This window comes from Agelaius phoeniceus, chromosome 4 (assembly GCF_051311805.1).
Source record: "Agelaius phoeniceus isolate bAgePho1 chromosome 4, bAgePho1.hap1, whole genome shotgun sequence".
Classification (NCBI taxonomy): Eukaryota; Metazoa; Chordata; class Aves; order Passeriformes; family Icteridae; genus Agelaius; species Agelaius phoeniceus.
The window spans coordinates 51,525,260-51,547,790 of NC_135268.1; the positions used below are offsets into that span (position 1 = coordinate 51,525,260).

Here is a 22,531-nt window from a genome sequence, read left to right on the forward strand (position 1 = left end):
CTTTTAGTGTGATGCTGCTACTGAAGAAACAGTTGCTCATTTTCACTGCTGCTGCCACTGCTGTTCAGGAAGAACAATGGTTCAAAGTAATTTTCCTTTATTTTGGGTCACCAGCACTCCTAAAGTCATAGAAACAAATCAAGTTTGTGAAGAGTGAGAGGAGAAAAAGTAAAAAATAGAGGCACATGGTGACTGTAGGGAAAGAGGGGAAAACTGATGTTGGAAATGGTGGAGTTGCTACGCCAGTAGGTGGAGGATTGCCCTGAATCCAGCCCTGGTATATGGGAGCACAAACACCAAAGGCAGCACTTGGAGCCAGTTAAATACTCTTCTCTTGCTACTTGTGGGCTGTATTTTTCCCCATGCCTGTCCAGGTGCATCTGTGGCTTGCAGGGTGCTGGATTGTAGAATTGATCCAATTCAAAAGCAGTTTTTCCAAGTAAGTTTTCATTTGGATCAGCGTGACTGGTGCAGTCACCTACTACCCCCTCCTTGCTTTTGCAGAAGCTCTGTGATAATACTGGGGTGAACTAGCAATGACAGCTGAATTTGGGACACTGTGTTCGTTGAGTTTAAGCTTACTAAATCAACTTCTCAGTCATTAAACTGCACCCTGAGATTGGGCTGAAGTAATCTCACCCTCTCCTGTCATTTTTACAGCCATGTAATGAGCTGGTTCAAGAAGCAGATATATCTGAAAAGTAACCTGGGCAGAAAATGGGATTTTTCAGTAGTGTCACTTATCAGCCACTTACATGCTGGCATAATGGAGGGACAGATTGGCAGATTTGGGCTGACTCACACAGCCATGAAACTACAGCCTAAGAAATTCTACAAACACCCCTCCACCCCCTCTGTTTGTGAGGCAGTATCTGTAAACAAAATGAAGTGTGTCCCTTGTTTCAGGGAGCTGCAAATCTCAGTGCAGTGAATGATGTACTGGCCTTCCACGTCTGAAAAAAGAAGCTAAGCAACAGAGGGGAATGTTCTCTGGTTACAAACAATTGAGATCAGTGCCATGTTTATACACAGATGTGTGGATTTTGCTGGCACCAGTAGTTTTGAGCAAGCATGAATGTTGGGAAATCCTCAACAAATTTTCTAATGTTTAGCTGAGTAACTGCAGTAATAGATATCATTCATCCTAATACATAATTGCTTTCAAAATTAATTGATTTTATATTTGAATTCAGAATTGATGTAGTAATAGTAGAGAAATACTTAGATAACACCTCTTCTTTCTCTAGGATTGTTTGGTTTTCTCTTTTATTGTCTGTCCTATTTGTACAAAAGAAGGAATTAGAGGTTTCAGTGTTTTTTCAGGCTTCCCTAAGCATGATGGCTCAGTTCTGTCCCAGTATTATGGTTTTGAGATGCAGTCTGTGATGTTTAGACTGATCTTCTGTTCTGTAGTCCAGACTACTGAGTCTTGTGCTGTGAGTTGAACTAGAGTAGGTGGTACAGGCCAGTGCTTGCAAACAGATTTGTCTTCATGCTGGCTCTGATTCTTAATGTTTTTTCCCTTCCTAGTGCCTGCTGTAGTTGTTCTTTAAACAAAGACATGTGCTAACTTCCAGGATGTGTCGGTCTGTAGGGGAGTAACTGCATGCATACCTACACGTAGACAGAGATGAATCTTTTATTTCCACATAATCACACACAATGCAAAAAAATATTGTACTATCCAGCAGATAGGCACCGTAAATAGCTTTCTCCCCCAAGCATGAACTGATAAAATGCAAGTAGTAGAATCTTCTTTTTGTGTGTGTGTGTCATATCAAAGCCAGTTATTTACACTCCACAGGGCTTATAGCAGGAATAGACTCAAAGTTTACTCTTGCACATGAAGCACTTCCTGAATTATTCGTAGAAAGTAAGAACTCTTCTTCTTTAACTCATTTAATTAATATTTTTTACACTTCAGGTCCTGAGAGTTGTGCAGAGCATATTAAGGAGACTCCTTGATAGGAGTCCCTAAAATCCAGCTGCTGTTCAAATATGTTTGAACTTAATTTTGTTTATTCTTCTTGGAGTCAGTGTTTGCAAGGAGTTTGCAATTTTTTGGTGGTTTATGCATCAAAAATCAGTAGTTGCCAAACTTGAGCTAATGTTGGAGCTGAATTTTGCCTGCTTTTCTAGTAGCAATTTGTTTGTATATGGAAAGTTCTGTGAAAATAGTGTGGGAATGTTGCCAGAAACTTTTGGATGAAGTTATGTAGATAATTTTGATTATACAAATCCTTACTTTGGAATAATTTGATTTCATCTTATATTGTTTGGTTTGTGGCTGGTTCGGTTTAGTTGTTTCATTTCATATTATTATTGAAGTAAGCCCTTACTGGTACTCTTCAATTCAGAAAACTTCAATATAGTGCTTAAGAAATGAATGCATGGACATGCTTTACATATATTCACATCTGAGTTGTAAATTGGGATTCCTGGAGTTCAGTCTTTTTGTTTGTATATAAATTCTGGAGACCTTAAGTGACTCTTGATTCAAAAATCTGTAATTACTTGGCAAGTCTTTGATAGTATATGAAAAAAATCTGTGAGTAACTGATACCATTCATGACCAGTGGATCAAATGTTCAGAGGTTTGATCAGCTGAAAGAAATTTGGGTACATTTATGGGAAGGTAGATGGAGGCTAATACCTATTTTACTCTAAACTTTTTTTGTGCTATCTTAATCCTGACCAGAATGCTTGTAAAACCATCATACTGAAAACAAGGAGGAAAGATGTTCTGGGTTTCCTGGGCTTCTCTAAGACTGCTGACTAGGAGATACGCTTTCTCACCCAAGAGAAATGATAAATAGGTACAAAATGCTTAAGATTATGCAGCAATGGAAAACCACTTTTCCTGCTGCTTGGGTTCTCAGTACCTGACTCACACAAGAATCAGCCATCTTCTGACCACTGAAGGCTGCTCCTAGGCAAATTCAAAACAAATACTGTCAACAGTATGCAGGTGGCCACTACCTGATTTGAGTGTTACCCCATGATTTTACCATTTTTTAACCCTATATGTGAGCAGTCAGAGCTCTGGCAAAAGAAAGATGCCTAAAGTTAAAGTAAAAGAAGGCAGTGGTTTCAAGTGGGCAGCAGGAAGCATTTCGCTCTGTCCTTCAATTTTCTTAGGTGGATTGTTTCCCTTTGATACTTCTTTTTGGTCCTTAGTACAGGCAGTACTTATCTTCAATGGGGAAACTGCCAATAGTGGAATCTGAGAGTAACATCTTTTGGCCTCTCTCCTTGCTTAGGAATTTGAGCCCCATCTGGATTAGTGTTAACTCGCTCTGCTCTCTACATCTGGAGCAGAGTTCTGTTAATTAATCTCATCATGAATGTATCAGTATTTTGGGACTATGGAATAAAAATACTGAAGCATTTTCCTCAAAATCAGTTACTTGGTCAGCATCCGCTTGTTTCCACCTCCACATTCTCCCATAAAATTCATAGTGAAATATTAGGTTTCAGCCATTTTCTTGAAGGTGCTTGGCGGCTTCAGTTTAATGTTTGAGTTTTAGGCGTTAAAGATTTTAGTTGACAGATTTTGTTTCCTGACCATAAATCTTAGCCAACAGCATTTTTAGCATGTCCAGTGAATTCTTGCAGCTGTAGAAGACTATTGCATACCTCTACAATTTGTAGGCCAAAGTGCATTTTGAAGTTTACTTTCCTCACTATGAAGAGAATTGCGAAATGTGGGCTACTGTTCTGAGATCACTGCAGCTGAGCAAGTGAAGTGAAATCTCTGTAATTTCTGAGTCAGAGAAACAAAGATAATTTTTAAATGAGGTGTTATTTTGGTTTCCGGCCACTTCAGTCCAGTACTACTGATGAAGTGGCTGCTTTCTATGTGTTCTGGGCAATCATAATTTTTTGTGCTGAAGCTTCGTGCATTCTTTGTAAGCTTCTCAAATTTCTCTTTGACACCGTGTCACAGATGCAGATATTTGTGAAGTGACTGAATCCTGTGCCACTGGGTAACAAATTTATGTTCATGGTTGGGGTACAGGTTGAGTTGGGGTACATTGTTTCAGCTGTCTGATCTTAGAAAGGGAATCAGATGAATTTTCCAGCTCTTTCAAATGAAGGCAAAAGTTATTCACTGTTGCAGAACATGCGCTGTCTTGAGACACTGCGTCTGTTGTGCTGGAATATACTGAATGAGTTAAAAAAACTCAGAAACTGTAAAATTTAGTGGGTAACAAACATTTCTAATGAAGTATTGAACTAGATGTTGAAGTCATTTAAGCGGTATAAACTCAAGAACCCCTCTGAAGTCTCGCTTCCTGTGTGGTTTTGTACTTTTGGCATGGAAATTTCTCAAATTTTGTCATGGTGAGGATAAGTGATTTTTCTGGATGACCATGCCAAAGTGTTTTGCAGACACAGAGCTCCTATGCCTTAAGTTTTTTTAAGTATGCTGGACCTTCAGAAATTTTGTGTGATTCCCGTTTCAGACGTGTTTATGAGGCTATTGCTCATAAACAAAAGCTATTTAAGCTATTTAAATTGTATTTGGTACTTGTAGGTTGCTGATTCCAGCAATTTAGTTTAGTGAAACGTTGTTTTCAGCTAAATTCAGCATTATCAATTGTGAGACTGAACTTGAATGATGTATTTAAATACATAAATTAAGCATTAAATACATAAAGTATATTCTTTAATAAAAAATGTCTTTTTCTGAAATCTCTTTCTAGCAGAGCAAGGAAATGGCAGTGCTCTCTGATTTTCAGGACCTCAGTGAGCTTTCCATTTTTCAAAAATGAAGTTTTAGTACAAGACACTTCTTACTGGAACTTGTTAAAAAATGTCAGTCACTTTTTGAAAATGTTCTTTAAAAAAAAGTCTTGAAAGTCTTGTATTAACACTTTGTATCCGATACACTGCCTGCTTCTTACAGTATAGGCAGCAAGAAACAAACTTCACAAAATCAGTAGTCATAAAACTGTGATTACACAGGAGGAATGTTGAGGGACAGGTACAGCAGTTACGGTCATGTTCTAGCTATCTACAAGGAAGGAATTTGATGGAACTGATAGGCAAAATAGTTACAGAACTCTTGTGATGGAAACCAGGAGTTAGTGAAGTTCTCAAAATACTAGAGAAAAATTCCAAGTTGAGTCTTTATTAGCCTGACCTTGAAATAACTGCAGAAAATCAGGGCAAAGCCACCACTGCTCTGAGATATGTGGCATAATATCCTCTAAAACAATATTGCTAGTCCAGAAAGGTATATTAGAGCTCTCTGAAAGCAGGAATTAGATTTTTTTTTACTTCAATTAAGTTAGAAAAAGTAATGTTTTTATAAACAGAGTACATATTCTGGATTTGGGATAATTTTCAATCAGCTCAAGTTTACTATATTGCTTGAAAATACTATTAAAATGTTTAACAAAGTTAGAAACAAGTGAAAACAAATAAAACTAGGTATGATACAGAGACACAAATGGGAAAACCTGGTTTTTTGTGCTTTGTTTGTTTGTTGGGGTTTTTTTTTTTGTTGCTCTCCTGTCCTTGCCTTTTTGTTTTTTACTTTTTCATAGGACATACAAGTGGACATTACTCCTGTGCTCAAAATGGAAAAGTCTACATATAGTATCATAAAATGATAGTAAATGTTTTTAGTAATTTTTTAATAATGTTTTTGTAAAAACATTAAAACCAGAATTTTAAACACTGTCCTGTAAAGTCTAGGAAAATGCTTTCTATAAATAATATGATTTTATTTGATTTGAAATATTTCCACACTTTTAATATTGGCAATTACGATGGTAATATGAATTCCTTGAAGACTTTTCATATTATTCTTTGCTATCTATGTTAGAATCACAGACATAGATGTATAATATTGGTTTTGCAGGCTTATTTCTCAGAAATTGAATATCCTACACATAACCATTATGTCTTTAGCATCATCCTTTTGCTGAGCACTGTGGATTTGACTTTTCCGTCCTTATATCAGCAATATCAGTGCCTTTTATTTTTTCTTTGGTCTCCAACTCCATTGTAATGACAATTTTTAAATGGAAAATTTCTTTAAAATACTATTCGTTTCACGTATATCAGAAGTCAGTCTGTTACTTAAAGGTACTTGATATTAGGCACAGAAAAATTATTTAGGCTTGCTAAATGAATTCTACAAATACAATACTTTCCATGCATTTATTTGAAATAGTTTTCTTCCTCCTTATTGAAAAATTAAGACTTACAGCCAGGAAAGCCATTCTGGATAAGTTTTTGGTCCAATTTGTTTGCATCAGTTTTTCCCTGTGCTTTAAGAATTTTCAGAAACTTTGTTTTTGATGGGGCTAGTTAAAAATAAAATGAAACCATCAGACACACGCAAAGTAAGAAAATTCTTGCATTTTGCATTCATTCCATTTTGTAATGCCTTAAGTTTGAGCTTGGTACCTGCCTAAAGACAAATCTGTGGGGGGCTGTTGTGTTTCTGATACAGGTAATAATGCTCAATAGGTAACAAAATTATCTGGTAAAACAGTGCTTCATTGCAGATGATAATTTGTCTGGTCAGAAATTCTTTGCAGCAGTGCATCTTGCTTGGTAGGCGTGGTAGCTGGCACATCACCAGCTGCTGGCAGAGATTCTCCGTGGCAGCCAGTGCCTTCTGTGGAGCTGGTTTGATGTGCTGGTTTGTAAGGGTTTGTTTTTCTTGCTACTGTTGTGTAGTGTAAGTTTTGATTGTGAAAGATTAAAGATTTTTACAGTTTTACAATTATGATTTTTGCCCAGCCTTTTGCATTGGGAATGGAAACTCTCAGTTTCTGCATTGTGTATAATTGTCATTAATGTGACAGTGTTGTACTATGACTCCAGTAGGTGACAAGACAAAATTCTTCAGTGAAGTTTTGTCACTAGATATGGGTCATGCTAGGTTGTGTCACTAGATATGGGTCATGCTAGGTTCTCACGTGATTTGCCCCCTGATTTTCAATTCTAAGGCACAATGGAATCTGGCTCCTAAACAAACCAGAAAATTCATGTCATAACTAAAGAGTATTTTCTTGTTGACCCATGGTACCATTGTTCTGATACTGTGTATGATGGCATTGTGTGCAATTGCTGGCCATTCAACCAGTTGCATGAAAGAAATTCTAATTTATTTCTTCTCTTACTGTCACAGATAAAAGATTTTTTTTTCTTTTAAAAGAAATAAACTGTGCAATCAGTTAAAGTTCAGCATACAAATAGTTCACATAATTTTCTGCTTTGGGAGATACTCGGCTCACCGCAGTTTACAAGATTGCTGAAAGAAAAACACTTTTCTTGGAAGAAACTTTTTTTTTTGTCGCAGGTATTGATTGTGTTGAAGCATGTATTGGGTTTGCGTGGCCAACCTTTCATAGTGGGGATGGGCTGTAGGGGTGGCTTTGTGAGAAGCTGCCAGAAGCTTCCTCCATGTCTGGCAGAGCCAGTCCCTGGTGGCTCCAAAGATGGATATGCTGCTGGCCAAGGCTGGGGCAAATAGAAATGGTGGTAATGCCTCTGTGGTAACAGATTGAAGAAAAGTTATTTGTATTGATGGAAGCCAGAAAGAGAGAGGGGTGAGAATATGTGAGAGGAACAACTCTGCAGACACCCAGGTTAGTGAGGAAGGTGGCAGAGGAGGTGCTCCTGGCATTGGAGCTGGGATTCCCCTGCAGCTTGTGGTGCAGCCCATGGTGAAACAGCTGTGACCCTGCAGCCCATGGAGGACCACAGAGGTGCAGGGATTCTCCTGTGTTAAGGACCATGTGAAGCAGCTCTGCCCTGCAGCCTGCAGGGGACCATGGAGATGCTGAGCTCCACCTCCAGCCTGTGGAGGGGACCTACACTGCAGCGGGGGATGCCTGAGAGGAGGCTGTGACCTGTGGGAGGCCTGTCTGGAGCAGGGTCCTGGCAGGGATCTGCAGACCCATGGAGAGAGGAGCCCATGCTGGATCAGATTTGCTGGTAGGACTTGTGAGCCCTTGGGGACCCACACTGGAACAACCTGTCCTCGAAAGACTGCAACCCGTGGAAGAGTGATGTTTTGGAGCAGTTTGTGGAGAACTGTTGCCTGTGAGATGGACTCCTGTTGGAGGAGTTCTTGGAGAACTGTCTCCTGTGGGAGAGACCCCACCTTGGAGCAGGGGAACTCCTCCTCTCCTGAGTAGCAACATGTGACAAACTTGACCATAATCCCCATTCCCTGTCTCTCTCTGCTGCTGGGGGAGGAGATAGAGGTGGGAAGGAGAGAGGGATAGGAAGGAATGTGTTTTTAATGTTTTACTTCTCATTATCTTCCTCTGATTTTGTTAGTAATAAATGCAGTATTTCTAATTTGAGCCTGTTTTGCCTGTGACAGTATTTGGTGAGTGATCTCTCTCTGTCCATATCTCAACTCATGAACCCTTTGTTATATTTTCTCTCCCCTGTCCAGCTCTGGAGGGGAGTGATAGAGAGGCTTTGGTGGGTGTCTGGCACCCAGCCAGGAACAACCTACTACAAAACACAAGCAGGAAAAAGTTCTTTATATATGTCCTGCTTCTGGTTGACAGTGAGGAGAATGTAGGATGTACCATGGGATGCACCTGCACCATAGTGTAGAAATAGATATAGATAGAGTCTTTACAACATCAGTATTGTTGGCAGCATAGCTCTCCATGTGTGTTTAATGTGAAACCCTAACACATGACTGGGTTGTAAGAATTGATCTTAAATAATCACTTCAAAGTGAATCCTTACAGTAAATTCACAGTAGAAATGCAAATGCTGCTGTTTTGTCTAGCACCACCTTCTCTTTGGAAGAGGAAATGAATTAGCGCTCAGCATTGGGCTGGTTAGGAAGAATCCTCTCTCTCACATCTGGAGGCTATTATCAAAGTATTTATGAAACTTCATATGGAAGTGAAACTCCTTCACCGTGAGGAATAAGGTTTGAAGAATTTTTTTGGTTTTGCCCCAGCCATGTATACTTGCCATTATAGCTAGGGGAAGAGGACTTCTTAAGGAAATGCTTCTAACTGATGATGTCTTGAATTATCATTAGGACATTTAAAAAATAGGCTCTTTTTAGTCCCTCTACAAAACCCTTTTGTTATGTACCAATGTATGTGGAAGCAATGTTTCTGAGAATTTAGGTGACTTTGGGAATCTTCTTAGGGTATTTAAACAATTATTAGTCTTTGGCAGGAAAATTGCATAGAATACCATTACAAATCTTTCCAGTAATAAAGACTAGGTACTGCTGAGGACTGAATCACTTTAAAAAAATAAAATTAAAATTGGTGCTGTGACATCACGCCAAAATCATAGATGTGTAAGAGATGGGGAGAAGTGTGAGTATGAAAAGATAATGTGCTGATAAATATGAGCACTCTTTTCACTGTTTGAGAAGAACATACATGCATGGTTAAAATATGTGATTTGATTGTGACTGTAGTTTGTCATAGAAAAATTGTGTGTATCAATTTAAAACTGGGGTAACAAAATACCTTAGGGATTGCAATATGATACAGACAAACTAATATTTCTTAATGTTTCTTGCATTGAAATAACTTTAAAAGGTCTTGGATTGAGTAGCCAAGTATTGTCATGCATCCAAAGCTGCTTGTAAATAAAAAGTACCAAGAAATAATCTTTGTTGGTGACAAACCATACCATGACCTAATGTCAGGTAGTACTTTGCACACTTGAAAACCTTTTAGCTGTTTGGGAAATGTGAAGAGGTGAGTTGGTTTTGTTCATCACAGCCAAGGAGAATGTGTATTAAGTTAGATAATTTGAGTGGAATTGATCCAGTGGGAGCTTTTAGGTTTAATGTTGATTAAAGCATGGTAAGGAATAATGAGAGAAAATAAAACTATGACTTCATGAAGTTGTAAAGGACTAAATAAGGGAATTCTGATGATCAGTTGAGGCTGCTCAATGAAATCTTTGACTGAACAGCTTCTGTTGGAAAACCTTTTGGATTTTAGTGCTGGGTAAGGAGCCAGACAGTGAATGCTGTCTTATGCTTCCCTTCTATGAATCAGATGCCTATGCTGGTTTGCATACTGTGGGAATGTACTGTGTGCAATACTGGAGTTGTAGTGAACCTTTGCCTGCAAAGCTGTGAGATGAGGATATGAGGGGAATAATAAGAACCTGGAAGGCAAAGAAAGTGATGGCCTGAAAAAGTAAATTGGAAACCTCTGCTGTCTCAGGTCATGATAAAACCCCAGGAAACAGATTATTAAATTAAAATGGTTCATTAAAGGTTCATTGATACATTGGATACAAGTTCTGAAAATTACTCTAACAACACATTTCTGTGGCCTTCGATTTCAAATGATCGGTGATCACATCTTATGTCAGTTTTTACTAGATAGAAGTAAAGGTAAATTTTCAGGGGATCTAGTAGAATTTGGCTATCTATAGCTGCCCATTTCAAGCTTCCTGAGCTTGCCAGTAGTAAGGTTAAGAATTTGTGCCTCTCTTGGGTTGTTTGTTAAGAGTTTATGCACTGGAAAGGCTTAAATTCTTCCCTTCCTGGTCTTGGCCATTGCAGTCCAACTACCTTCTTTCTACTTGTTCTGGAATGTATCAGATGTGTCTAGAATCTAACTCTGCCTGTCAGAAAACTGTCTGGGCCTTTTCCCAAGAGGCTTTTTGGACACATCAATAAATTAAATTCAGTCATGGAGTTGTTCAACAAGTGTGCTGCCACTGCATGGCCAGAAGCAGAGCAGGGTGAGTAATAGGAAAGGGAGAAGGAGATGGTGGCTGCAAGTGGTTAAACGGGATCTCTGTGTCACATGAAGCCAAAACCAGACAGAAATTGAGACCTGTTTGCCAAGTCTTAGCAGTACAAAGTTCAAACCTGTCTCCAGATAGCTATGATTTTGTTTGCATGTGATCACTTGAATAGTCATAATTTCAAAAGAAATGACAGATTATAAAGATTCCATATTGTTGCAATAGTGTGAATGCAAATGAACTTGCAGGTTGTTCTTACACAAAGCATAGTGGTACCTGGTTAAACACACAAAAAAAAACTTGACTTGGGTTTGAAGTGCATTTACTTGGAGGAAAAAGCGCATTACTGTTGCATGTAGTTACCTATAACAGTGGTGAAGGAACTGAGGGTCTACAAAAAATGGTTTTGAATCTTCCAAATCCTACTTTAGTAAAAATTTTAAATCAGTGATATTTTCTAAAATACTCAGTTCTGAGCAAAATGTATTTTGACAAGGCTGTGGAGATAAGAAGAGGCATGTAGTATTTTCTTTGCACATCATGGATCTGATTTTTCCCATGGGCTTGTTCATGGCCAAAGAGTAGAGGATTAATACGTGCAATGGTAACAGCATTAGGATTATCTTCTGCTGGGAAGGAAGGACAGAGTTTTACTTGCTTTTGCACCACTGCATTCTTGGGAAGCATACTTTCTTGGAACTTTTCCTTGCAGCAGTCCATATGAATTGCTGTAACCAAGATGTCAGTCTGATTGATTATCAATACATGACTGATTTTTGCAGAGCAAAATATTGAAGCACAATTTAAAAAGCATGTTCTAATTTGTGCCATGAAAAGTGTTTTGAATTAAGGCATCTGATTTTTCTCATTTTATTTGCCTTGTTTTCCCCCCTTCTGTTCCACTCATGTTAGTATGAGGAATCTTACAGCTTTACAACAGAACTGGAATTCTGCTGTGTGTTGATTACAAAGATATGTGGGTAATTGTACAATCCCTCTCCCAATTTGGTTACAGTTCTTGTCCTGTTTATGTGATACTGGAATTCATTTTGTAGTTACTTAAAAATGTGTATCAAGGAAGTTACTTCAAGTAATCCATGAACTATCTGCTCTGTATACTGTTTTTATTACAGGCAGTAATCAATCTTTCTGCTTTTTCACATGTCAGATCAATTTAATAGCTAGGTTTTTGGAAAATAGTCTGACTTGCTTGATGTAAGTAAAATAATACAGAAGATGCTGTTTCACCAATGAGAAAATAGTGGTAAATTAGCAATTTGTGACTTCTTTGCTTGTGATTGGTCAGATGGCCAGAACTCCAAAGCAAAGCCTGGTGTAGGTCAGTCCCCATGGGAAGAACAGCCAGTTAAACTGTTTGCCCAGTCAGGGGTATCACTGTGGCTACCAGCTATTCCTGCATCAACTTTGCATCTCATATGATACATTTGTCATCACATCTGGAAACTCTGTTCATTGGCTTCAGGTTGTGAGCAGGATATATAAAGAAGAAAGCAAATAGTCTTTGCTCCTCAGAGTGTATATGCTTTATATCATCTTTTGTCCAACTTTTAATTTTCTTTTTTCCCTTCCACAGGTTATCCAAGCCAGTTAAATGTCTTGTCAGAGAGTATAGATTAAAGAATTTGTAGTGAAAATGGGACATTGCCCTTCTCTGGACTTGCTCCAGCACTTTAAAATCTTCCCTGAACTGAGGGGCCCAGAATTGGAAACAGGATTCAGGGTGTGGCTTCACCAGTGCCAAATATAGCAGGACAGTCACTGCCCTGGTCCTGCTGGCCACACTGTTGCTGACACAGGCCAGGGTCCCATTGGCTCCTTGGCCACCTGGGCACACACTGGCTCATGGTCAGCTGCCTGTGGACCAGCACTCCCAGCTCCTTTTCCTCTGGGAAGTTTTCCAGCCACTCTGCCCCAGCCTGTAGCACTGCCTGGGCTTGTTGTGACCCAAGTGCAGACCTGGCAGGGGCCTTGTTGAACCTCATAGCATTGGCCTTGGCCCACCAGCTTGTCCTGTCCAGGTCCTTCTGCAGAGCCTCTGTGCCCTCCAGAAGATCAACACTCCCAACCAACTCAGTGTCATCTGTGAATTTCCTGAGAGTGCACTCAATCCCTTAGTCCAGATCATTGATAAAGATATTAAACAGTACTGGCTCCAAAGAGAGGTTTTCAGCTGTTGTTTTTAATTAGCACAGTCTGGTAAATGTCTCCTTACAAGAAAAGGCATTTGAGCCTCCTTTGGCAAATACATTCTGTACCTGTGTCATTTTAAATTTTTTTTAATTAGTGAGGATAATCAGGACTAAGTAATGTGCTTCAAATCAGCATTTAGTATTTTTGCATTTAATGAGTTGTCTTGCTTTTTTTTTCCTTTCCTTCTTTTGTCATATCCTGCAATTACATTTGCATTGTTTTTGTGTACATGGCTTGCTGTTGGCTCATAAATTCTTTATAACTACTTAGTGAATATCCATCTTTCTTTTCTATGTTTACAGCAGATAAGGCAGCTTAATAAGGTCTTGAATTTAAGCACTAAGCATATGACAATTTACCAATGGTGATTTTTTGGTATTTCTCTTCCTCTCATATAGTATCCTGTCCTATTAACCATTCTGTAACTGTGTCATCACCATCAGTTCCTACTTGTCATACCACAGTTTTTTATGGTAATAGGGTCAGTTATAACACCATTCTCCACCAATCAATACATTTGGTTCCAAAAGATTCTTTCAGTTTATCACTTTGGGAAGGGGCTAAGGAGACAATAGTAGCAAAATTTTCTTCTCTTTTAAGTTTCTCAATTTCCGTGTGGCTCAATGTGATGCTGTTCTTGACACTCAGACTAAGTCTTGTGTAAAGTGTTGATTATCTTTATTAAAGGCATGAGCTGTTTGGAGATGAGGGTCATCAAAGTATTTTTTTTTTAATGTGTTATCCTGTTTTTCTCAACTTCTGGGTTTATTTACCTGTTCCAGGTTTGGTTTGTATTATAAAATTCTGTTGATGTCAGCCTGTGGGATGTATTGGCAAGAAGTCCTTTCTAGATTACTACATCAATATTGTGCTTTCTGCTTAGTTGGTATCTCCCTTATTCCAGCATTATCTTAGGGTGATGTTGGAGTGTGTGTATATAGTTTGTTGTTTGGGATTATTTTGCTTGTTTGCTGTTTAAAGAAAAGCCAACAAAACATGTGGTACTACATTTGTGATTTCATTTGTCAGGAATTTAAAGATTTTGAAATAACAATCATCTGGACCTCCCGATTTGAGTGGTTTTCTTTTCTTTTTCTTCACACTTTAGTGTCTCTTTTTTCCACATTTGTTTGATGCTTCTGGCTGACAGATAGAGCTGCATCTGGGGCTGATGAAGGCTTCTCATCCTAAATCTGCACTGCACAGAAGTATTTTTTTTCAGAGACACATGTCTGTGAAACATTTTGCTATGTTTTGCTGTGAGATCTGAGATAAAAATATAATTTATTGTTAAAAGTTAACAATCACCTATACTACTGGTTAAATTGTGTGAGGAAAGATGTAAAAACACTCTGATGACAGTTGCATTATTTGAGTCTGCTGTGATTTCAGCCTTTTCTTGGCATCTCTCCTTGAATTGTCCTAGCTCTTGAAGTGTCATCTGGATTCACATCCATTTGGATAAGTTTTACTTTCAAATATCTTTTGTATTTAATCCTAGTACTAAAGTTAATTTACAGTACCATCCTAGTTACAACAAATGGTATCAAATTCTCTAAATTGTTGAATTCTTCTTTCAGTGATTGCAAAGGGATTTTTTAAATACTGAGTATTTTTCCTTGGTCTTTTTACAAGCCAAGGGTTGTTAAATGTGAGTGCTTTGGAGCCCTGTGAATAAGCTGGTGTAAGAGCAGTAAAACAAATGCAACATGTACACGCCTTCCCCCTGCTGTGACTGGCTTGGAGGTTTATGCTTGTCCTGCCAACTGCAGCAAGGCTTTTCTGGATCTGCCTGCTTCTTCCCTGCAGCTGCTGGTTTGAGTCTTTTCAGTGTCTGTACTGATTTGATTCCCCTGTCCTCTCTTGGTGTTTATATACCTCTCTCCCCTGTATTGCTGGAATCATCAGTATCTTTCAGCAGTAGAAGGGCTTCCTGATCCAACAAATCATTTTCCTAAATCCTGCAGATGGAACAGCAAAAGTTAATATTCCTGTCTGAGGCATAGCTCTTGCACAAGAGCCACAGCTGAGTCACATCAGGGCAAGCTACCATGCTGATTTGGTCTTTGGAAGCAGGCCACATGTAAGCTGCATGTGAGATGTGGGCAGTGTGTGAACAGCCCTTGGGCAGCCTCCGTGTGTGTTTCAGTGCAGTTGAAAGGCTGACAGTCTCACAAGAAGCTGCAGGTATTGTTCATCTTGCCTGTTTCAGGCCTCAAGTCACACAGAGCTGCTTTCATGGCTGCTGCAGCGTTCCAGGGCAAAACTGAGCCAGCATCTGTAGATGTCATCAGACATCTGTGCTTGAACTCATGGTCTGTGTATTTCTCTGCAGTGGGTGAAAGGATAACCTAGACTGGCTTGCACGCTGCATGGTTGATAGAGTCAGATGAGCACCTTCCTGAAAGCTTTAACTTTCGAGTATGTTCCTAACATGCTGAGAGTGACTTTGGCAGTCTTCATTTAGCTGTTCTTGCAAGTTTGAACAAAGACATTTGCATTGCTTCAGTGTTACAATCCTGTCATTTCACTTACTGGTTTGCAGAGCCTGGAGAGTAAAATTTTGCTCTGATAATTAGAATTTCAGGGTACTGTGGTCAAAGTGGCAATAATGTCAATTTCCAGAATAGTTATAATACATTATTTTTTTCAAGCTAACTAAAGTTCTAGTATGTGACAAATTAATGGAGATGCATTCAATCAAAAGTGATGCAGAATGAATTTAATCATAAATGTGCATAGCTGTATTCTGTTTACATTTGCTAGAATTAGTGTTTAAATTGACTGCTTAATTGTTTGGAAAGGAATGGATGATGCTACATTATTATTATTAAAGAATATTTTTCTGTCTCTTGCTTTTTGCACAGAGTACAGTAACAGATTTTTTGTTGTGAAAGCTGCTAAGTCTGTAGGCTTTTTATATAAATGAATGTTAGTGTTCAAAATAGTTTCAACTGTATAGCCAGACATCAGACAGTACTACTGTAGTCTGAAAAAGTAGTGAATTCCTGTTACAATTTGATCACATTGTTTGTCTTAGCATGTTAATGAGTGGTTTCCAGTTTGGACATTCAAAGCATTAAATTATTTGGACTTCGGCCTTTTAGATTTGTATCTATAGAGTTTATTTTAGGTTTTCAGTTTCATTAGCAGATTATTTTAGCAGATCAATTTCTGGCTATATCCTGGACTCCAGTGGAGGCTACCCCAGAGCAGAGCAGGACAATCCCCTCCCTTGACCAGCTGGTGATGCTGTGCCTGATGCACCCCAGGATGCAGCAACAAAAGGCCCTGTAACAGGCAGACTTGAGTTGTCAGTAGAAGAATGGTTTTGTGCTTTCAACTAGGGCTTTAAGACATAGCTTAAGAATATTTGTAAGGAAACAGACCAATAAGGTAGAATTTGTGCTTTTCTGGGCTGTAGATTTAAAGTTCTCTTTTTTTCTGTTTATTGTTGTGTAGGGTTTTTCTCTTCTCCCATCTCCTCTTTTTAGTCTTTGTGGCAAATTGTGGCAAATTATACTTGTACATTTCTGGAAAGGGAGGAGGATTTTTAAGTAATGTACTGTAGGAGAGATTGCTGTCAAACATTTATTTTAATTTATAAGATCTGAATTTAAAACTGTATTTCAAAACTCAGGAAGGAAAGAAAGCTGGAACACAGCACTTTCATGTTGAAAGCATGGATGTGCTTAATAATGGAGAAGCAACCCTAGAATAATTTGAATGACAACATAACAAAAAAATTCTGGTTAGATTAAGGGATGTATTTATTAGTTGTGTGAGCTCAGTCTTCTTTTGTGTTTTACTATTATCATTTTAGAGGTGAATTTCATCCATCAAGATTTGGGTCAAATCTGGTATCTCTTCATTTTGTGCACTGTGCATACTGTGTCTGTAGTGGGCATACCAAATCCTGTTGGCATACAGTGTGGCTGTCCTTCACAGTTTTAACTCTTAATGATGCTCAAGTGACACGGAGGAATGGAACACAAAGACTGATTTCACTAAGGTCATTCTTAGAGTCTCTAGCACGTCTGCCTGTTCTGTGCTGACATCCTTGAAGTCATCTTCATATTTTAACAAACACTATTCTAAAATTAAAATCTGCAACTTTTTATTACTTCAAACTAAATTATTACTTTCAGTTTTGCCAAATCATTACGTTGAGAAGTTTCAATTAACCGGGGTTGTATAATAATTAAATATAAACTAATTTGGTGGCATTTCATAGGAATTAGTAGTTCTTAGCTGTGCTAGAAGAAACAAGGAAACCATGTGGTTAATTTATTACATTATGTTAATGTAAAAGATGCAGCTCTAAATATGCAGAAAGATATCTGCAGTGTTAAGATTTATTTAACATGAGGGATTAAATTATCCAGTATCTAGTTTGTTTAAACTAGATAAAAAGATTGTGCATATGTAAAGTACTTTGTGAGGTCTGTGCCTCAGTAGAGGCAGAGTGTTAAGAGTGGCCTCTTAGGCTGCTCTAGTCCTGGCACAGCTCTGAGGCAGCTGCATTGTACTGTGGCCATGTGTTAGGCCAGATGGCTTACTGCCCCTCACACCATTCATACTGAGGTGAGTCCTCACTTGGAAGTGCAGTGGAACTGCTTGAGGAAGGGATGCTGCCATCTCCAACCTCATCTGTGCACAGCAGTTTCTGTGCTGTACCTCAGACCAAGATTGACAAAATAAGCAGAACTGCAACATGGTTAATCTAAACATGTTTTAATCTAAATTATTGAGTTCAATAAACCTCTAAGTATCAGGTTAACACTTCCCTTTTTCTGATATTTGTCCTAACAAAAAAATTCAAGTACTAATTGTGCTTATTCAGCAGAAGATGTATTGATAGCACTGCATCCTTTTAAAAAGTTTTGTTTAGTAATAAGGAATAAAAGCAGAAAGAACTCAGTTTTTTTTTTCTGGTGTTTTTCAGATGGTGGTGAAAACCTTCATGGATATGGACCAGGACTCAGAAGATGAGAAGCAGCAGTATCTGCCATTAGCCTTGCACCTTGCATCTGAATTCTTCCTCAGGAATCCCAATAAAGATGTGCGCCTCCTTGTAGCATGTTGCTTGGCTGATATCTTTCGTATCTACGCTCCTGAAGCTCCATATACTTCCCATGACAAACTTAAGGTAAAAATACCTCATAAGATAAAGGCTTTTCTCCCACCTTATTCTTACTGAAGAAAATATAAACTGCCCCCTTAAAAAAAAACCAAACCAAACCCAAACAAACCAGTCTCCCCCCACCAACAAAAACCCCCAAAAATTAACAGAAAAATGTTTTTATTCCCATGTATACTGATGTTTAGTTTTATTAAAGAGAAGTTGCTTTAATCCTGTAAGTCATTGTAATACTTAAGGGCCAGAGATGTGTAAAGGAATGCTAGATGGCCAGTATCTGTGTTGGTGATAGCGTTCTGTCAATGCCTAAAAAAGACAATTTGATGTTCTCACATTATGAATTTGAAAATGTGGATAGATATCACTACTAAAGGATTGTATTTTCATCTTCTGCTGAATCAAGCTTGTAAATTTTGTTTTTTGACAGGACATATTCTTGTTTATTACAAGACAATTAAAAGGCTTGGAGGACACGAAGAGCCCTCAATTTAACAGATACTTTTACTTGTTAGAGGTAACACAATAGTTATAACTTTCAGTAGATGGTATTAGATCTGTAAACCTAAGAAGTGTAACCACTTGTTCTCCTCATGTGCCAGTATGCCTGGCAAATTTCTTCTATTCTGTAAATCATAGCAGTCTCATTAAAGTTCAGTGAATCATGTATTTTAGTACTTAAAGTGCTGTTTGTGTTTAATAAGTTTGTTAATCTGTAGTTGAGGACCAATTATCTAAACAATTGGTATGTATTGAAATTTAGCCTTTATCTTACAATTCCTTGCATTGGGGGTTTTTTATCAAGAGAGAAAATCTCAAATGCTGGTTAAAATGCCAATGTGCCTATATTGGTGATGGGAGGAGGAATGTAAGATTTTTGCTTTAAAAACATTGCAAAACCATACTCTTGACAAGAACAGAGTGGTGGGGTTCAATGTGTTTTTAGAAATAGTATCTCATTTGTAAACAAGATACTTGATGTTTAAAACATGATGTTTAAAATTGTATTGTTTCATAGCATGAAGAAAAAATAAGGTCTTATTATATGAACAAGTTCTGTCAATTGGCTTTCATACTTAAGAAATCAGATCATCCTGTATTTAGAGTTTTCTGGATATATCTTGCAAAGCCCCTGTGTTAGGAGCTCTTTATATGCAAAGCAAATATCCAGTCTCTTTTCCCAAAGTCCTTACATCTATTGTATATTATTTTTCCTTAAACAGAAAAAACCCCATAGCTAACATGATTATGTTTATGTTACTTAATGTGAAGTTGTACTAGCCTAAATATCCTCATTTTTGTTTTAGAATTTAGCTTGGGTCAAATCTTACAACATCTGCTTTGAGTTGGAAGATTGCAATGACATTTTTATTCAGCTTTTTAGGACTCTTTTTTCAGTTATCAAGTAAGTTGAATAATTTCCATTATATTAATTGTCAAAATATCATCAGGTTTGGGAGTAGACTGAATCATGGCATAGTCTACAGATAAATATGTCTGAACAGAAGTCTTTATTTCCCTAAATGAGGAGCTACCAGGAAAGCAAATGAGTGTGAACTGCTGTCTTTATGGAGGGGTGTGTGTCTGAAAGTAGATGTTTTAAAATTTGCTGTCCATGTTACAGCAGTATATTTCTTTCCTATTAGTTTGTCTACATTTTTGTATTGGTTGTTATTGTCCTTTTTTAAATTTTGATTGTCTTAAAGCAGAGCTAGATTGTTCTAGATTTTTGAACCTTTCTATAAGAGAAGAAAGGCACATAAAATAGTTTTGAGATGTGGAGAGTGTAAGGGAGAGCAAACTGGACAACATTTGATGCTGTTTCTTGATCGTACTGTTAGTATTTGTCCAAGTCTGAGAATTTAATATTGAAAATATTCTTTATGATCTTAGTAATAGCCACAACCAGAAGGTACAAATGCATATGCTGGATTTGATGAGTTCTATCATCATGGAAGGCGATGGAGTAACTCAGGAGCTGCTGGACTCAATTTTGATTAACCTCATTCCTGCACACAAGGTCTGCCAAGTAAAATGTTATCATAGAATTATTGTTATTATAACAGTATACTTACTGCCTTCTGCATATTGTTTATCTCTTTATACACTTCAGCTATTGTGACTGTTTTATTTTCTCCCTTTCATTTGGGGATTACCTGGTGCTGTTGATTAGCTGTGTCTAGATTATTTGTTACAGAGAGATTGTGCCACCTCACTGACACATAAATAAAGTGTTTTCAAGCAAATATAATAGGAAAACATTGTATCTTGAGGATTGTAGATAGTTGGTTGTTTCACTTTTTGGATATGTTGGGGTCTTTTTAATAGAGAAGATATTAAATATTTTTGAATTTAAAAGAAGGAGGACGGGGGAAAGATATTCCCAAGATTTCTGTGGTGTCTTTCTGTTCTCCTCAGCTTGCCAGTCAGACTTCACTGCACCTTCCTAGTTGTGCTTCCCACCCCTTCCATTGTCTTTCTTCATTTAATTCACTTATAAGGAACAAAGTGACACAGAACACTGCCCTTCCTAGAGGAATTGTATGTTCCTTGAAGAGGGGATCACTGGGACTGCACTTGAGCTTTTAAAGTTCCTTCACTGTAATGCCTTAATAAAGTTAAAAAGTAAATAAACACAACTCCTTTAGCTGTAAAATAAAGGAAAATGAGGTGCAGGCTGATGATGGTGATGCCTTACACTGGCCAAGAAAATTCCCTTGCTAAAACACTTGTACTTATCAAAAATGGTATAGAGTACTGTAAGTTTCAGTTATTAGTAAGAGGAGATGAACTACCAAGTATATGATTACCAAGTATATGTTTCTGTTTGCTCATTTGTTAATTTAAAATGATTACAAAAATTAAGACATGTCCATCTATGACTAGATAATTAAATCAGTATTAGTATGGCCATTGTCATTTACCTGTGAAATCTCATCAAGCTTATAAAAGTATCTATTGCCTGAGATGAGTTTGCATTCCTTCTGTCATAATCATGAGACAGGAATGGCATTCTATCAAATCATTTTTATTGACAGCAATGAGATAGTGTCTTACTGAAACTGCTAATACAGAGAGCCTTTTGTAACAAGAGTCCTTGTGAAAATACACTGTTCTTTGTAAGTTGCTTCTAATAAATTAGAGGCAAGTAGATATAAGGAGTGGAAGTAGAGGGTGGTGATCTGAGGTGATGCTGTTGACAATGATGGGTATTGCTCTGATGGTACAAAGGCCCAGTAAAACCTTGTGCAACTTAACATTGTGTTGTGACTACTTGATTTAGGCAAAGTAAAAGTGAATATGATCCTTTAACATTAACGTTGTTATAGTTTTGCCTAATGAAGAAAATTCTCAAGCGAGGCTCTGATAAAGAGGGAGACAAACTTGGTGTAAATATTGGGTTGTAATTTAGTGTCACTTAGAGGATTGGTGCCATTCTTACCAGCTCTTGGTCATGACTGAGCAAAAAATGTCCTGTAGGCAGTGCTCAGTATTGTAATTTGGTCAGTGTGTCAGTCTGTGTTACTTTCTTTGTTCCCTGTAACAGCAGCACTTAAATGACTGCTTTACCATGGTAGTTCCAAAAAACTAAAAAACAACCAGAAAGTTCTTCTGTCTGATCTGCCTATGGGAGTTTGACTAATGTAACTATGTTCTCCTTTCATGAACAGATCTGCAAGAAAATTCTGTGATTATGATGCTTGCCTTTAGATATGTAAATCAGAAGCACTGTAGCCTTAAGAGCACAGTTGATTTTCTTGTAGAATGCATGCAATAGCAATACTTCTAGGTCTGTGCAGAGCAGTCAAATTACCAGTCATTCTCTGCTATGACATAAGAAAAATATCAGTCTGGCAAGACTAGATGGAAGTTTGTCCTTGTAAAGAAGCTGAAATAATGTGGTTTGGATAATGAAGTCTGAGGTGGTGTTTTTTTAATTAGACATGATATACAGTCTACCTCTGAATCTAGATTATATTAATTTGTACATCCATTCTTAGTAAAGTGATGGTGTAAAGTGATTGTTCTCTGTGTGTGCTAATGTGACTCATCTAGTAAATTCAGGTTTCAGTAGCAGTAGCATGTCACATTTTGCTCACATTTTGACCTGTGGCCTCAAACTGTAGTTCTTTATATTAACTTTAAAAGTAGTGCTATTCAGTGAATATTTTTCTTCCCAGTTTTACATAAGTTATTCCTTAAAAACATTTTCATGTGTTAAAAATCTATATTTTCTTCTGCATGTTCTACAGCATGGGTTATCCAGACATGGATATCCAGCATGGGTTATCTTTTCTCCTAATAGCTGAAGAAGTTGATTTGTTTTATTAAGTTACATATTTGTTTTCTAGGCTGTTTTGGTGTTTGATTCTTCGGTATTGTGGTGTTCTGTGTTTGTGTGTGTATTTGTGTTGTTGGTTTGGTTGTGTGGAAGAATCCATATGGAAGTTCCATAGA

General features: G+C 37.8%; 1 protein-coding gene across 2 annotated transcripts in view; it reads left to right on the forward strand.

Moving 5' to 3' along the window:
• PDS5A (PDS5 cohesin associated factor A) overlaps positions 1-22,531 on the forward strand; it is a 78,051-nt gene that overhangs the window by 12,644 nt on the left and 42,876 nt on the right. For both annotated transcript variants that reach the window (XM_077177602.1, XM_054633097.2), the window contains exons 3-6: positions 17,882-18,085; positions 18,504-18,590; positions 19,381-19,478; positions 19,967-20,093. In XM_077177602.1, the coding sequence (XP_077033717.1) occupies positions 17,882-18,085; positions 18,504-18,590; positions 19,381-19,478; positions 19,967-20,093 (516 nt within the window). The remainder of the gene's footprint in view (positions 1-17,881; positions 18,086-18,503; positions 18,591-19,380; positions 19,479-19,966; positions 20,094-22,531) is intronic.